General features: G+C 44.3%; 1 protein-coding gene across 4 annotated transcripts in view; it reads left to right on the top strand.

Annotated features, from left to right (window-relative positions):
- The first annotated feature begins 4,267 nt into the window (after positions 1-4,267).
- Positions 4,268-18,546, top strand: part of ADAMTSL1 (ADAMTS like 1) — a 649,946-nt gene continuing 635,667 nt past the window's right edge. For all 4 annotated transcript variants that reach the window (XM_039544630.1, XM_039544629.1, XM_039544631.1 and 1 more), the window contains exon 1: positions 4,268-4,837. In XM_039544630.1, coding sequence (XP_039400564.1) covers positions 4,751-4,837 — 87 coding nt within the window. In that variant the 5' untranslated portion in view covers positions 4,268-4,750. The remainder of the gene's footprint in view (positions 4,838-18,546) is intronic.

Raw genomic sequence — 18,546 nt, 5'->3', positions numbered from 1 at the left:
CATACATCACAAGAATATTAATGATCAGTGAGTTATTAGTTTTCAAACGATAGCTCACAAGGCACATTTTGTACAAAGATTATTACAGTGGTATGTAGGGTGTTAATACAAGGATGCTTAGTGTCACAGTGTGCCATGCTAATTTTTTATCGTTCTAGTTTTTTAATCAAAATATCATGCAGTACCAAGTTAAACCCCTACAAAGGTCTAAATATATAACATCAAAACTATTATCTTTATCTATCAAATTCACAATCTCATAAAAAGATATCGAGTTAGTCTGTCAGGATCTATTTTCCATAAACCCATGTTGATTGGCAATAATTATAATTATTTAAATAATTAATTATCCGTGTTTAATTCTTTATTATCTGCATCCCATATGAGTTGTTCCATTATCATACCCTGGATCAATGTCAGACTGACAGTCCTATAATTACCAGGGTCATCATGAGGGCTCAAGATTATTGTGTTCTAAATAAGAGTGCAGCCTACACAAATGGTGTACTTGGTGGGGGAAAAAAGCACTTTAATACCATGCCAAACCACATGGCTTGTCAAGCTAAAGGTCTGGCAGAAACTAACACCACGGTTCTTAACCTGACTCAGTACCCCTGAACAAGAGGAGTCACATAGGAATGAGCCTCTTTATCTAAATCAGGGGTTCTCAAACTTCATTCCACCCTGACCCCCTTCTGACAACAAGCCAGGGGCGTGGGGCTTCAGCCCCAGGTAGGGGGCCTGTAACCTGATCCCTGTCACCCAGGGCTGAAACCCTCAGGCTTTGGCTTCAGCCCTTGGGCCCAGCAAGTCTAAGCCAGCCCTGGTGACACACAGTTTGAGAACTGCTGATCTAAATTATCTCTGTCCAAACCTTCTGTTTCCCACATTCAAGGGCTGCTGCTGAAGTAGCTTTGATACATTCAGTTGGCAATATCGTTGAAACATTCCCTGAGATCAGGCATCAGACTTTGCAGAATATGAACGAGGAGCATCCTACTATTCTACCTCATGGTTAGAAATCATTTTGCCAAGTGGCCTCATGTGTGATTTAAAAACAGAAGACAAGACAGTGACCTTTTCTTCTACGTATAACTGGAAAAAATGGAAGGCTGTTCTAGGCATAGCAGCAATGTATCTTTGTCACCAAAGCAATAGCCCAGCGTCATTTGTATCAGAAGCTGCAGAAAGATCCAGCATGGCTAATATAACCAGCAGCCATAGCTCTACTATCCACAGGAAGTTTACTCATGACCCTAATCAGGGTGCTCTCAGCTCCAGATGAAAGCCAAACTAGTCTAAGTGCACCTGAATAGTCACTGCAATCTCATCTTCCCCAAAAGGTAACGTGTGCCAGGCTATTATCACATTATTTATAACATTAGTAACTGTCAATAAAGAAGGAGTTTCCTGGCATTTAATGTCCACCTTGGTTTTGCCTTGAAGCCTCAGGGCCCTCTTTCAACCAGTAATTTAAATGCCAGGAAATGCCCTCTCTTTTGGTCATTATTTATTTAAGTAGATAAGCTTATCTGGCAATATGAAATCTGCCAGTGAGGTAAACAGCTCATTCCTAACAAACTGGTGTCATGTTCTGTTCAGCCAAATCACTTTTCTTGGACCGTGCATTTTCTATGGTATATTTCCATCCATATTATTCCAAAGCTGTAGGAGTTTCAACCTCAAGAATTATGTGCGAATAAAAATAAGAACTGCAAACAGAATGTTTACATATTCACTCAACAGTATTTTTTTAAGTAAACAAAGGAAGCTAGCAGTTTATTCACTGTACACACACGTGGATTTTATGTGGGTGTATTTGAATAAGCACTTGCTTTTTTAATTTTAGCTACTATATTTTTGGGGGGGATATTCATCATATGAACAACAGATTGTAGAAAGTTATTAGATGAAACAGGGTATGAATCCCAATAGAAAATAGTTGCTAAAAATACACATTCAAATCTAAACATTAAAAACATCTTGCTTTCTCTTCAGGAGGCAAAAATATGTCTCAACAATAGCTGACATAATATGTAAAAGATGAAGAAAGATGAGGCAGTCTTTAATCCACACACACATGCTGCTTCATCAACATATAGTTTTAGTAGGATTCCCATATGATGTATTTGGCTCCTCAATGAGGTGTGCATTTTCCAGGGATAATCCAAGTATGTAAATAGTATATGCCCAGATGCTAAGGGAGCATTCACATAAATGCATGGTGGGAGCTTTAGAAATGTGCATAATAATAATACAGTTTCTTGTGGTTTTGGAAGAGACTTATGGGAGATACACTGAACCTTTCACAAGCTGCCAACACAAATTCATCCAGGTTGATATTCCTGTTTGATTGCTACAGTTTGTTTTGTGACTTTTCCATTAGCAGATGTGTAGCTGTACATTCAAGCCAACATTTTCAAACCTGAGTGCCTAAAGTTAGGCTGATAAATCCATAGGTCGGCACCTGACTAGAAATGGCTTGACTTTCAGAGGTGCTGAGCAACTGCTGTGCTGACTTCTGTGGGATTAGAGGCTAAGTAGCACCTCTACAAATCAGACCAGTTCTAATTAAGTGCCTAAATATATATATTTATAAGCACTTTGAAGACAACAGGGCTGCTCACATAATTGTAGTTAAGTATGAGCATAAGTGGTTGCAGGCCTGGGACTTTACATTACCATCTTGGAATCTGATTCTCGACTGTTTTGCATTCTGTGTAGTTATTTACACCAGTTATTTACACAAATGAGTATGTAACACTACCATTCTGCTCTGGTAACATTTTACACCCATGTTGAACAGGTGCAAAAGACTCCACAGGGAGCAGGTAGGGATGAATGGGGACCTAAGTGCTTCTTATGAAAGTACCACCAATGAGAAAAGGCCAGGAGAATCTTATTCCAAAGCCTAGCTCAGCCTTGTGCTTATTATCTATCCCATATGAATTCAATTGGACTACTCACACAAGTGCTTAGCTTCAAGCATTGTGAGTGCTTGCAGGATCACAGTCCTCCTTAACTTACTCCTACTCTTTTTTTAATATTTGGCTGACTCTAAATTAGCTTAAGAACTCATTGCAATTAATGAGACTGTATACTAGGTAAAGCAGAGATTTCTGTTGAATGATAGATTCCTATTACATCCATCCTGCCAAGAAATGGGAAGACAAGTGTTGTAATTCTTTAGAAAACTTCCTGGGTAAAAATGTACTCTGTGGTAGAGAGCTTTCAATACCACCACCCAAGGAAATATACTGGGGGGGGGGGGAATATCTACAAGAAGAGACATTGTAGGAGAGAAAGAGGGACTCTCCTGGTCTGCTGTAATGAAGTGAAAATGTGAGTTTTGTTTAGAGAGCAAAACAAAAAACTGACAACAGTACTGTGTCTTACAACAATAGGGCCTTTGCCTCCATTCATAGGGACAACTAGCAGGTGTGAATTATTGCACCGATGATAAACTGTTCTATTCGTTTCTGTATCTTAATATGCATTTCCCTTGCTGATGGAAACAATACTACAGGGCTGGTGGATTTCCCAATTACAAGTTTCTCCTCTGAAATACTATAAGGTCGTGGCTCTCAGAGGCTCCTGCCAGATCCTTGTTAAAATTCCATTACCAGACTGCAGGCAGGGCAGCCAGGGGATTTCCCTGCCTCCCATGGGAATTCACCACCTCTCTCTGCAAGCTGCTAAATGTTCCTTACAAGAGATGGTTCCCCCGGGACTCATAAAAACACTTAACAGGAAATATTTGGCCTTTGCTTTGCACTGAGCATCAGCTAATTTAAAATAATTTCCTGGGCTATGATTCCCAGCATGGTCTTAAGCTCCTTGCTTTTTCTCCCACCCAGCCCCACAGGTTGAACACTGATCTAGGGGATTCTTTGCAAGATAAGGTTTATGTGTTTATTTTAAACAGGAGCCCTTAGTTAGACTATTGATAGCAATATTACCCGATTTTCCGTTTGAAATTCCAGTTGCAGTTCCTCATTTCAAATACTACTACAGGACTGGTGCATTTCCTCACTTGGAATCCCCTTACTTGCCATCTGAAATCCTACTGGATCGGGAGGGTGGTTAATCCTAGTTACAGTTTCTGGCTAGGAATGCTGTGGGATCCAGTTGGGATCCCAGATTTTTTCAGCTGAAAGGCAATAGGATGAATAGCTCAGCTGTAGGAGAGAGGGGGGAAGTGGGGGAAGCCTCCAGAGCAGAAGTGGAGGAGAGTGACAGTTGGCTGGGACGCGGGTGAGATGAAAACCTCAGACCACCAGGGAAAGCAGCGGTGTCTCTTTAAGGCGTGCAAGGTGGGGCTAGTCCCTCCCCAGCCAGCCGCCCGCTCAGCAAATTTATAAATTTAGTAACAATGTGTTTTAGGCGCTTGGATCCTGAAATTAACACCGCAGCAGCAGCTCCGGGCGGATCGGTGTCTGTTACTCTCCGCCTTCTAGCAGCCCGGACACGAGGAGGGGAGGAGCAGGGGGGAGCGTTTCAACACATTATCCTGCCCTTCTGAGCCAGGACAAGCACCCCCCCCCCCATGCACCATTCACACAAGCCTGCCTATGCCCCATGGACAGGCTGCCTTGCCACCAAGGGAGAGACACTTGGAGCTTGAGCTGCGCCACCAGAAGCGGAGTGTAAGCAGGCGCCGCAGCGGTCGCCTCTGGACGGACTAAGGCAGGAGGTCCGAGGTGAGGGGGGGTTTGCTGGCAGATTTCCAGCTCCCCGCCCCGGGGAGAGGATGTCAGCGCCAGGGGGGCAGCACAGCTGGGCTACTACGACCCCCATCCTCTCAGCCACCTTGTGGCTCCTGTGCTCCGCTACGCAGGTAAGAGAAGTTGCTTCCCATTGCCTCTGCCGGCCTCTCGCGTGCCGGGCTTCGCGCTGCCGCCCCCGTGAGGCCGGGCACGGTTATCTCCAGCCGCCCCATTGCCGCGGGGCAGCAGCGCCCGACGGTTCCGCGCCTCTCCCCGGAGGGCGGCCCGGGGATCGCGCCGCCTGCAGCAGGTTCCCCGCGCGGGCGGGCCGGTGGGCGGGCACGGGGTGACTCCTGCTGCCCGGAGCCGGGTCCGGCGCGCAGCACCCCCGCGCACCGCTTGCGCTTGGCGCAGGCCGGGGCGGCTCTCGCAGGCGGGCGGCATTCGGCGCTGGGTGGCGGCGGCGGCGGCGGCGGCTGCTCCTGCCCACCCGGCTCTTCCCCGGCGCGGCCGGCAGCCCCGCGTGTGCCCAGAGCGGCTGCCACCCCGGCAGGTTGGGGGGCTTGGCAGGAGCGCTCGCAGCCGGCGCCTCTTGGCTGCTGCAGCGGGAGCAGCTGTGATGGGGCGGAGGGAGGAGCCGGGTTGGGGGACACACTCCTCACACATGGCCCCAGCGGCGACTCCTTACTTTTGTGGGCACCGCGTGGGGCAGGAGCCCCGCACATTTCCTGGGGACAGGGTCACAACTCTGCATGCAGCAGGCCTAGTAGTGGGGGGCCAGGTAGATCCGGGTCAGGCTGTGCCCCTCAGCTTTGAATAAGAACAGGGAGGCCTACACCATCCGGGGCAGGTGCCCTCCTCCTGAGGCAGGACAGCAGGAGCAGCACCCCTTTCACACCCTGCGTCCAGCCCCTGCAGCAAGTGGCCCATCCTCTTCAAATGTACCATGCAGCGCAGGAGCTCCTCTCTCACCTGGGGGGCAGACACACTTCCTGGCTGCTGCTAGAACACCTGTAGCAGCCGGTAAGTGGGGCACCTACAGAGACATTTTTAGAAGTGCCACTGGTAGGGGGACCAGACAGCAAATGTGAAAAATCAGGACAGAGGGTGGTGGGTAATAGGAGCCTACATAAGAAAAAGCCCCCAAAATCGGGACTGTCCCTATAAAATCGGGACATCTGGTCACCCTAGGCACTGTTGGTCTGGAAACTTGCACACTGGTGGGTGTGATGTCATCAGGTTTCTGCTCATCCTGTAAAAGAGGGGAGCTGTTGTTGTGGGGAGGCAGGCAGAAAGGCCTCTGGGTTAACAGCAGTGGAGCAGATTGCTCTGGTCAGGCAGGGAGTGGATAGTTTTGGGGAAACTAATAGCAGCAGTAAAGGTGAGCGTATAGCTACTTAGTTTTGTATTTGTATATGTAACATTTTGCTGATATGTTGTGTGTCTTCTTTAAGAAAACCAAGAAACCCTATCAAAACAAACTCTAGACTGTAAACATAGGTCTCCCAATGGGGAGAGCAAATGAGCCACCTGTTGCCAATAGTAGTAAGGATGATTGATGCACTACTGAAGGGTGGTGGATACTGCTTGAATGAAGGTGATACAAGAACCTGTATAATACCTTAAATTCTAGGTATGGTGCCACAATGGCTTCCCCAGTCCTCAAAAGGGCCTCCATCAAAATACAGAGAAGAAATAATAGTCAGTTCTTACAAACTTGTGTGTCCAAAACTGACCACTACGCTCTGCAGGCTTATCCCCTCCCTTCCTGATCTATAGCCAGATGCACTAACACTAACATCAGTGATGGCTGATTTTGTGCATCCCTTTTTATAAATGGCCCTGTATTACAGTCATACTTTCCCAGCAAAAGTCTTTGAAACTCAAACTGAGGTTAGTTTTATAACTCTCAGGAAGGGAGGATGGGAGGGTCTTTATAATAAAAGTTGTGTACTATTAAGCTTTGCTGAATGTCAGGAGTGCAGGTTTTTATCCTCTTGTGGGGAGGAAATGTTTCCAAGAAATAGAATAACTTTGGTAGTATCCTGTCTGTGTTTTCAAATGAGTGCTCTCAGAAAATGAAATAATGTGCTGAAGTGGGCTGTGTCAATGGGTTTCTCATGAGTATAATTTACACCCACTTGCATGCTCTGCGAAGTAATTTACTTTGCTTAGTCATGGATTCACTGTTGCAGAGCTTTTACTTCAGGGAGTGCAGTCAGGGGAAAATAAGACAGGGGATCCCCATTCAGTGCTCTTGGGACAAACAATTAATTAAATCACTTTCAGTTGTTGGTGTGTATCTTTGATCATTATGTTTTTAAGGTATAGGTTAATTTCCCAGGCTTGAGAAATAACACTGAGAGGTCTGTGAAGAAAACAGTGTCACAAACAAAATAACTGAAGTTTCGATGTTAGAAGTATGATCCTCTCTGGACTGGCTCATAAGTGCATCACCAAAGTACACTTGGGCAAAATACTACTATTATAGTATTGGTGTACTTAGAGAGCTTGCATATTAGCCTGCTTAGGTAAATGTTTTCAAATTGCACCATGATATGGAAACTGATGCTGGAAGAGAGTTGTTTTGAGAGAAAAAGTAAGCCCTGCACCTTATTTTACAGGTTATTAAAGCCACATTAGCCTGGATTCCCTGGTGGAACTCCTGCCTACCCTTTCCTTATCTACCTTTTCAGCCCTGCTCCTAGACCAATCAGATCTGCCTCTTGGCACTGGGTTCTGTGACTGCTTATCCTGTCTCTGCACACCTGCTCTCACTGTTTATCTGGGTCTCCACTTTCCTCTGCTTCCAAAGCAACTTTTCTTTGGGGGGGGGAGAGCTCAAAGTAACTCCTTGCTTTTTGTATAAGGAATTTTTTTTTCAAATTATTCCAATCATGTCTCAGAGTTCGTGGAGTAGCTCTATAGGGCACAGAGGGGCTGGGTTAGAGCTGCAACAGAAATGCAGTGAAGTTTTCTTTGGCTCTTATGTTGAATATTTAACTGTAAATTGAAATTCATTTAGATTCTCAATGTAACAATTGAAGTAGTGGAATTTGGCATTGCCTCTTCACTGTATGGCTGCCTTCGATTTTACATTTAGATGGTTTAGATTGGTGAGCAACTTCTCTTGGGGCTACCAAGCACATCGTTGCTGTTTCTTTGTAAAATGCTAGCAAGAGTTCCCAGGTGAGGATCAGGGCCCCATTGTGCTAGGCACAGAACACACACAATTAAATAATAAAAATAATAATAAAATTATTAATATAAATTATTAATAAAATAATTAAAAGATGGCCCCTGCCTTGAAGAGTTTAGTTTCTTGGAATGGCATAAAAATGTACATATTAATATTTGGATTTTTCTGCATTAAATGCTATCTTGACCATGAACTAAGGGTTTAAATGGCATTAATATCTTATGGTAAAAGATAACACTCGAAGCCCTCTGTTGCCCCCACATTGATTTGAAAATAAAATTGAACTGTTTATTGTGTTTAATAAGATTCCCTGAGGAATTATGAAGGCTGGAAGTGTCAGGTAACAGAAAATAAGGCAGATTTCTGACTCTTGAACTTTTGGGAGCAAGAAGCTAGACTGACTCTTTAACTTCATCAGAATATTACGCTGATAGTGCTGGATTCAAGATCTGGATTCAATTCCTGGCTCTGCAACATAAGAATGATCATACTGGGTCAGACCAAAGGTTCATCTAGCCCAGTATCCTGTCTTCTGACAGTGGCCAATGCCAGGTGCCCCAGAGGGAATGAACAGACAGGTTATCATCAAGTGATGCGTGCTCTGTCACCCAGTCCCAGCTTCTGGCGAACGGAGGCTTAGGGACACCATTCCTCCCCATCCTGGCTAATAGCCATTGATGGACCTATCTTCCATGAATCTCTCTAGCTCCCTTTTGAACCCGGTTATAGTGTTGGCCTTCACAACACCCTCTGGCAAGGAGTCCCAGAGGTTGACAGTGGGTTGCGTGAAAAAATACTTTTTTGCGTTTGTTTTAAACCTGCTACCTCTTAATTTCATTTGGTGGCTCCTTGTTCTTGTATTATGAGGAGGAGTAAATAACACTTCCTTATTCACTTTCTCCACACCACTCACGATTTTATAGACCTCTATCATATCCCCCCTTAGTCGCCTCTTTTCCAAGCTGAAAAGTCCCAGTCTTATTAATCTCTCCTCATACAGAAGCCATTATATACCCATAGTCATTTTTGTTGGCTTCCTATGTGATTTTGAGCAAGCCGCTTAATCTCTATGCCCCTCATTATACTTTGTTTCCCCTCTCTGTGTTGTGCATTTAAATCGTAAGCTCTTTGCAAGGACTGCATCTTGTTTTGTACTAGATGCTGAATTGTGCACAATATACTGATCCTTATTGGGGCCTCTAGGCACTATTATAAAATATTAATAAGTGGCATAGGAAGCTATCTTGGGAGTGAAGGACATCCTTTTACTATACATGTTTGTAGTACAATAACATTACCCATTGAAAGCTGCAGAAGGTTACATCTAGCTTTGCCTTCTCTTCCATGCTATATTTACTTCATGCTAGTCTACTCCAAGGACATGTTGTTTTGTATTTCACTACACAGAAAAATGACCTAATTAAAAACTAAGTTCAATTTAAAATGGGGTAATTCACTGTCAATAGAGATACTTTTGCAATCCATATGTTTTGAAGACTACTTTCACGTTACTATTAGAGTGTTAGTTGGGTTGAAAGATCAAACTACTTCAGCCTTAAAACATATAGGATGTTGTAAAGACAATTTTTATCTCCAAAAATGACTTGGAGACAGAATCCTATGAGAATAGCAAACTTAAATTATCTAGTCAACCAGCACTTTGATATCAAAACATCCCTCTTGATTTTTTTAATCTTTATTACAAGCAACATAGCCTCAGAAATCATTAGTATCTATCAACCTAATCTAATGTACGTGTATTGTGTGAATTATGATAGTCCCTTGCATTCTGGATCAAGGTTCTGTTACGCAAGGTGGTGTATAAACACACAAAAAGATGCTCCCTGCTCTGAAAAGCTTACAGTCTAATTAGACGTTTGTCATCTTTAATAGATAACCTCTCTTTTTGAGCTTTACTGTATCCTAGATTTGGATCTTGGTATACTATGCGATGAAGGTGTGAGCCACGTAGGAGAATATTTTCTTTACAGCAACATCCATTAATGTATGCAGTGCTAGTAGCACTACCTGTTGTTAAGGTTGCCTGATGGTTTCCACTATGAGACTGTTTTCTGTTGCTTATAATTTGCTAAACTTAAACTGAGATGAAAATTTCCATAAGGAGTGTCTGCCTCAGGCTGATTATCTGAAAGTTTCAGCCAAAACAATAGAGCTATTTCAGAGAATGAGGTTAAGAAGAAATAAATGGTCTTGTCACTTAAAAAAAAATTCTGGTGACTCTCTTCTTTGAGAATCTCTAATACTCCCATGCTTTGGAGCAAGACCTTGAAATTTGGCAGGGATGTGCTTTTTGCCATTTCTGTGAAAATCCACCCAAATTTGATCAAAGTCTAAGGCTTGGTCTAAACTACAGAGTTAGGCAGACATAAAGCAGCTTACATCCAACTTATTATGCCAGTAGGTTACAATGCTAGTTCCGCTGAAGTAAGTGGCCCGCTACACTGACATGGTAACTCTGCCTCCATGAGAGGGGTAGCACTTAGGTCAATGTAGTTAGGGTGATGCAGTGTCGGTGCAGTTGGCAGCCAACAGCCAGTTTAACTAATGCAGCATCTACAAGTGGAGCTGGAGTCCTCCCCTCACTGCCCCGGTGATGACAGCCTGAGCAGTCAACCAGATGTGGGCTCACAGCTGGGCCCCCACCCGGCTCTGGTGCTGAAAGTGTGAGCAGTCAGCTGGGCACAGGGCTCTCTCAGCTGACAGCTCGAGCTGTCAGCCCTGGGGTGGGCTTGGGCTGTCAGTGCTGGGGTGGGGGGAGAGGAGGCTCAGCTGTGAGCCCCATCCCTGGCTGACATGCCTGAGGCTGTCAGCCCCAGGGCTGCTGGACTCTAGCTGTCAGTGTCCCACAGTGCCCCACTTCAGTCAATGGAAGCCCTCCTGGTGAGGATGTGCACCACCGACAGAAGGAGCACGTGTGGACATCAACCACCTCTTTAATTGTTGTGGCGGCTGTACATCAACTTAAGTGGACTTAATTTTGTTGTGTAGACAAGCTCTCCCTACAGCAGGGTTCATCGCCTTATAGCTACTATGTGTGGCAGAACTTCACATGAATCTCCCCTGGGCCCCTCCAAGTAAGTGTGCTCCAGCCCAGGCCTACAGAGGAAAAGTTGGCCTTTCCTTGTTGCTGCTTTTGAGTGCTTTGGGACAGGGTGGAACTGAGAGCAGGGAGCCTGCCTCTTCTGTTCTCAGTGACCTCGCTGCTGGTGCCCATGCAGCATGGAAGAGAAAGCTGCCTGGCCTGAATGCAGAGGAGGCAAGAGCGAAGCTTTGGAGCCTGGGGGAGGAAAAGGAGTAGATTGGGACAAGGAGCCTGGTGAGACTGGGATTGGAGGGAGGGAGGAGAGACTGGCAGGGCAAGGAGACTGGGATGGGGAGGACAGGGACTGAGAACTAGCTTAGAGAGGGAAGGGAAGGTTTTGATGGAATGAGAAGCTGGGGGAAGGGAAGGAGCCTGGAAGTGGCTGGACAAAGGCTGGGGACCAGTTGGGGTGAAGGGAAACCGATTGTACAATGAGCAAGGGTGCAGGGGGAAACCTGGGACTAGCTGGGTGTTGTTCCCCATTCCCAGCCAATGGACACTGCGGGGGGGGGCAGTGCCTGCAGGCAAGGACAGGGTGCAGAGCCCTCCCCTCCCCCAGGGCCACAAGGATGTGGTGCTAGCCGCTTCCAAGAGCGGCACGGGGCCAGGGCAGGCAGGGAGCCTGCCTTAGCCCCGCAGCGCCACTGGGGTGGCAATCCCGTGGGCCGGATCCAAAGCCCTGACAGGACGGATCCAGCCTGCAGGCCGTAGTTTGCCTATCCCTGCTCTACCATGATGTTTTTAAATAGTTCCCATGCAGCTTGCAGGCATTTCACTCTTGTGACTGTTCCTTTTAATTTTTGTTTAACTAGCTTCCTTCTTTAAAAAAAAAAAGTTCCCCTTTTTGAAATTAAATGCTGCTGTGGTGGGGTTTTTTTGGTATTTTCCCTGCTACAAGGATTTTAAATTTAATTACATTATGGTTGCTATTATGGAGGAGTTCAACCATATTTGTTCTTGGACTAGATCCTGAGCTCCTCTTAGGACTAAATCAAGAATTGCTTTACCCCTCGTGGGTTCCAGGGCGAGCTGCTCCAAGAAACAATCATCAATGGTGTCAAGAAATTTATCTCTGCATCCTGTCCTGAGGTGACATGTACCCATCAATAAGAGAATAGTCGAATTCCCTCATTATTGTTGAGGGTTTTTTTTTTCTAGCCTCTAATCTCTGAGCATTTCACAGTCACTGTCACTATCATGGTCTTATTAAAGCACGGAATTTCTATTCATAGAGATTCTATGATACAGTTTGATTCATTTAAGATTTGATGATGTTTTCTGACCTCTGAAGAGGTCATCTCTTTCTCTGATTGCCTCCAAGAACCAGTTCTTCTGCTATGATGCCTCACTCAAGGACAGGAGAGGAGAAGGACTGCATGCAATAGGTCAGACTTCTAGCTGTTGGCCCATGAGTTTGTTCCCAGGACTTAGGCTTCCCTGTATCTGCTGTGATGCCATTCTACCTTATTCCCTTTTGAGGGTAATAGGCACCACCTTTTTGAGGGGGGGGAGAAGAAGGGGGAAGGAGAAATACTTTGCCTTGGATTTGATCTGTGCCAGTTAGCCAGCTTTGGTGCCCAGCTGTCTCACCAAATAAGCTGATGGTAATTTCAGTAGTTTCATTCTTTATGCAGGTTAGGAGTTATAGCTGAGAGAAGGACTCAGATTTTTTTCTAAGCCATTTATTAGCTCCTAGTGCTTGGTTCTGAATATGTGCTACTATTCTACACCATGGAATTTCATTCTTATTGCCTTGCTAAATTTACTTACAGACTCAGGTTTGCCATATATTAACAGGGGTTAAGGCTGTTCTCCTTGACTGTATCACTAACAGTGTTGTCTTCTATATTGTACAGCACCTAACACAGTGTGCCCCCAATTCTTATGAGGCTTTTAGACTCTAAACAGAGGCTATTGAGATGTTTAGTTAAGCAGTCCCTTGCTGGACTACCTGTGGCATTGTTCTTGGTGTCTTGATGTGTGTTTTTTTTTCTTCATTTGGTTAAATATCTGCAAGTCAATACTATCTTGCAAACTCCACCCTTTTAATGCACTTCATCCCTCTAGGGGTGGCTCAAGACTCCTCCCTGGTATTTGCTACTTGCAGTGGCTTCTCCCATGGGTTGGATCCTGGTTTCTTTTTCAGATATCAGGTGCCTCCACCCAGGTGACTCCTCACTGTCCCCAAAACACACGTGGTGCTGTCCTTTGGGAAAATGAATAATCCTACTCCCAGACAAGGGTTAGAAATCTGATACACAAGAAACAATAAAAGTACATCAGCACCAACCACACCGGAAGAATGACACACCCAAAAATAACAGTATAAAAAAGGGAGACTTTATTAGGACCAGGAAAATAGGATCTGGGGAAGGAAAGGGATAGGGTTAGCTAACAAGTACTAAACACTACCAAATCAACCACTTCCCAACACACTCAAATATTCCAAACCCCAGCTCCTCCCTGGCAGCTTCCCAGACAGATGGTGCACACAGGTTGGAGTCCTGAGATCAGTGCTGCAAAGCTGTGAATAATGGCCAACTTAAACAACAAAGGTTCCCTTACTTGTTCCTGCCCCTGGGCGGGGCAGGGTCCTCACCCGCCTCCTACCAGGGAGCCTGGTAGGGAGTGCTATGGAGGCCTCAGTTGGCTCTTGCAAGTCAGTGACAAGTTGAAGTTCTGCTGCTTTCTGCAGGGTGCCCACATCTGAAAGATGTCTGTCTTGTATCCTATCTATAATAGATTTTTATGTAAGCTGAATAATAATAATTAAAAAAACCCTGCCACTCTGGCCTTTAAATGGATTACAGTCTCAAATTACACTGGCATTAGCCCTCCATTGGTGCAGGTGCTGAGGAAATTGGCCAAATCGACAAGATCCAATAAGGGAATAAAGGCAGGGTAGAAATTGGACAATACTGAAAATGACAGAATATAGATACTCTTCTCCAAACCTGAGTGCGGACAGTAGGTGTGTAAATTAAAGATCGAATTTTTATGGTCAACATGCACATCTGATTCATGGACCGTGCATGATTTATACAGAATAAGGATCACAGTTTTGTACAGTGGAAAAAGTGTGCAAAAACTAAATTCAGACACTTTTCGTACACATCATAACCTGGTCTTCAGTCTCTAGTTTTTTTCAGGCTAGTGAATTGTGGCTGTTGCAAGGATATGATCATGTTTGTCTAATTTCCTTGGCATAGGAGCAGATGGTATGTGTGTACCGGATTTGGTTCTGAACTAGTATCTCCAGGATTCCTATTTCAAGACGTCAGTGCCATAAAGCAAAGGGTATAGTGTGTGGTGTTGCTCTTCTGTGTTTCCATCAGTAGCTGGGTTAACAATATTGTCACCCAGATAGAGCACTCTGAAGCCACACATATCTTATCTCTCTGTGTTAACAGGAGCATTGATTGTGAAGACCACACTCTTCAGGAGTCAAAAGTGACCGCATCAATTTTGGTAACTTAAGTTTGGTTAGTCTTATTGCCCAGGGTAAACTTGTGGCCTCTTCCCAGGCTCCCACTCATGACAGCCATGGAGGTGGCCCCTTGCCTCAGTTTCCTTCTTGAGTCCCCAGTAACTCTATTCAAGTTTGTCTTCTAGTCCATATACACAGTTTATTAACAAAACATAGTGCAAATAATCCATAGCCGTCCCAACGTATACTCCATATTACCCCAGTGCACCTAATCCTTGTGCTCACCATGCCCCAGTGTCTTCTGTCACAACTGGGTTCCTTAGTCAGTCTCTTCCATTACTCTGCCAGGAAACCCCTTCCAGCCCTTCCTTCTGAGGTGCATCCCTGCTCTTCCCACTGGGAACTCCCAAAGCCTCTCTGCTGGGAGCACCCCTCACTTCCCCTGGTCCGGTCACTGTTCCTCAGGGTCCAGCTCTCCAGCACGGAGTCATCAGTGGGGTCTCTACTGCTCCTCCTTCCTTCTGCTCTCTCTGGCCTAGAGCCATCCAGCAACACCTTCTTTCTGCTCTCCTGCCTTCAACCTTCTCCCGTGAATCACTGTCTGTCTCAGGAAGCTCTCCTCTCCTGTCCTTCTCCTGATTGACTCAGTCTGCTGTGACTCCTAGCTAATCTTGTATAGCCCCCTGCATTCTGCTCCACCCTCTTAATTGATCCAACTGGGGGCATCTAGTCTGGAACAGGAGAGCTGAGCCCAGTTCTATGTAATGGGCCAGCTGCCCTGTTCCGCCCAATTTCTTGTCCACCCAAATCCTCCTCCATGAATATAAACAGATTCTTTTTATTAAACTGCAGTTCTACTCTGGAAAAAAGTCATCTTTTTTTTTTTTTTTTTTTTAGTGGCCACTCTCTGCATGCCCTGTGAAGTCTAATGCAGCTGCACAGGTATAACTGAAGACAGTTTGTTCTGAGGGATATTTATTACTATTGCTGATGCTTGAGGAAGACCAAATTCAGATTGGTTGTTAGATCTGATTGAGATAGTGGCTGTAGCTCTGGCAGGTAGAAAATTTATCTTTCTATTTTTTAAACTGAATCAACTTAATATGGAGACATAATAAATGTGGAATGCCATTTTTCATGACTTTCCATAGTAGGTCCATGATTTAAGACTGCAGCTCCTCAGCAAAATAGCATAAAATGTACATTGTTCATGCAGCTTTGCCTTGTATGATCAAAAAAGGAAATCAAACATGCAGGTATTTTAAATATTCACTTACTATCTTACACTTTGATATAGTTTCTTTTGTCATGTTTCTTGAAGCACTTTGCACCTCTGGGGTGATACATGACATGTCTTTAATAGCACGTAGCAATGATACAACATTAGTTCACAACAGCTGGTGAAGAATACATTATCTAAGTGAAATTTGACCCTATCCAAAAAATCATTCTTTAAAGTCTGCCCAGACTTGTGTGTTTATGTATTTTGTATGCCTTTTAAGAGGGATATTGTGCAGTCAATATAATTGTCCTACATGTATACTCGGGGAGATGTTCTGAAGGGGATGGAGGTGGGGAAGAGACAGAATAGAATAGTTAGGAAATGTACCAGGAAGGTCTGCTTTGTGGATCGTAAATTGCTTAGAAAAATAGCTTCATATTTGGATTTGACACACAGTCACAGATCTGGTTGGGTTCCCCCTGCTGACAGCTCACCAGATTGCTGAGGGGACTCACCTGCAGGATCCCATGAGTTTGAAGCTTCTGGAGTCTGAACAGAGCCCAGGCACTGTAGAGTTAACTGGAAGCAACTTAAGAAGTGTTCCTGTCTTTAACACTCAGATGCCTGATGCCCAACTCCCAATGGGGCCAAACCCCAAATAAATCCGTTTTACCCTGTATAAGGCTTATACAGGGTAAACTCATAAATTATTTGCCTTCTATAACACTGATACAGAGAGATGCACAGCTGTTTGTCCCCCCACTCCGGGTATTAATACCTTTCCACTGCTCTCCACTTTCAGACAGGAGAGGAAAGTGTCTTTTCCCGTGCTCTAGCAGACCTATCATTCCAAGGTACTTTACCTTGAATAGATGGCTGTTGAGTTCTAATGACCACCAGGGTTTCTGATCTGGCAAAGAAGTGACACAGCCCTGCCCACTCATGGTGGATACATGTACAGAGCTGCATTCATGATACAGCAATTTTCATAGTAGTAATTTCAGGGGATTGGCCAGGATTCATAATTCGTACAGACTGATCCCCCAAATCATTACACTCATGATGAGATTCTCTAAAACTAGAAAGTTTAGTGTCATTTGGAATTAAGATAACGAAGGTAGATTTGGTAAAAACACTGAGCTCTATTACACTGTGGAGTAGCCTTTCTAAGGGAAGTAGTGGAAAACCAATTGCTTTAAACCTATTAGAATATAGATTAGATAAAGGAGTAGTATATAGGCTGTACGGAAGAATTCTGGACTGGCAGGGGGATTGACTGGATGATCTGATGGGCCTTTCTCATCTCTAATTTCTCTGATGGATGATATTGGAAAACAAATCCTGTTCTTGCATCCATACTTCAGCTTGTTAAGTCCTATGTGTCCGCGTACTATAAACCATGACGGCATTACATCAGTCTTAGATATGGGTCATGGAATCTAGCTTGATACCATTGCTTTTGATTTGACAAAATGTTTCCAGAATTTCCATACAAATACTTTTTTTAAACGAACCACATAAATGTGAGATCTTTTAATGAGGCGTTTAATAGTGGGAGAATGGCTTTGTGCAAAATTGCCAATAATTATTTCACTTAGCTTTGCATTTATTTTTATATGTATCATGTGAATACTCTGTAGTGAACTGAATTTCCTGTTTGTGGTTTTTGATGTGATTATAATGTCTCCATTGTGTCTAATACACACGGCCTGCAGACTCCTTTCTTTAGATTGCACAGGTGTCTTTCTGTGGAGAGCTGACACAGAAGACAGACTTCATTTAAATGAATTTCACTGCCTCTGTGTAGCTCCAATAGTGAAAATTGGCCCTCCATGGCTGTACACATTTTCTTTTTATTTCCATCGTTAATTTTTTAGAGAAATGTGGGGGAGTCAGTCTAGCTTTAAGCTGTATTAACTTCCAAAGAAATGCCTGGCCAACATCTGGGTTATGCTACATAAATGTGAAAAGTACCCCTCCCTTTTTTCCATATAAATATCTGGCCTTACATCCTGGGGTGGGGAGTTAAGCAGAAGAGAGTCTTTGGATGGATGGATGACATCATGCTTTTTTTAGATTTGTTAAAGTTGGTGTTTATAGGTTTAATGTTTTGTGATTGGTTGGTGAGTGGAACACAGAGCAGAAGACAGTCCTGCGTGTGTAAATGAATACACATCTATTCTAGGGAATTATTGGTGGGAAAATGGACAGCATGCTTGTAAAATGACTACGTTTTTCATGTTTCTTCTCAGTTTTGTGAAAACGGGTCCAATTTCATGAAATACCTCAAATGTCATGGCTCCTTGCTCAACTAGAAGGATGTGAGTGGCGAACATGACAACTTTGAGTGAAACAGGGCCCAAGTTTAGCTCCATTTATGAAAGCCGCCTCATGTTACACTTCCGTTTTGATAGCATTCTCTTTTTTGAAATCGGAAGCATCTGGCATTAGGGAAGGTGGGTTTTTTTGGGCATGTTTCCATGTGAAATCCAAATTTTGCAAAATGTCTCTGTCATGGGGTGATGTGGCCACTTTGCAGGGTCTTGTTCTGTCTCCCGGAGGTGGGGAGAAGTTAGCTTGGAATGGCGCTAATAAAGGATTAATGATTGATAATTAAGACATAGGGATCATCTAAAAGGGTTAATGTAATTGACCATCACCAAGGGTGGGTGTGGTTCAGGAGGAGAGCGCACTCAAGAAGAGGAAGTGCTGGACCTAAAAGAGGATGGGAGAAATGGGGAGTGAGTGAGGAAAGGAGGTTTAGAAGAGAAAGGTAGGGTGTAGGGGAGAGGAACATCTCTGGGCAGTAAGCCCTGACTGAAGGGCAAAACTAAACTGAAACTGGGCCTTGGAAGAAGGTCTGGACTGAAGGAAATTGGATCATGAAAG

This window comes from Mauremys reevesii, linkage group 6 (genome assembly GCF_016161935.1).
Source record: "Mauremys reevesii isolate NIE-2019 linkage group 6, ASM1616193v1, whole genome shotgun sequence".
Taxonomy (NCBI): domain Eukaryota; kingdom Metazoa; phylum Chordata; order Testudines; family Geoemydidae; genus Mauremys; species Mauremys reevesii.
The sequence above is the reverse complement of the archived record's forward strand: the minus strand, read 5'-3'. Positions and strand labels throughout refer to the sequence as shown.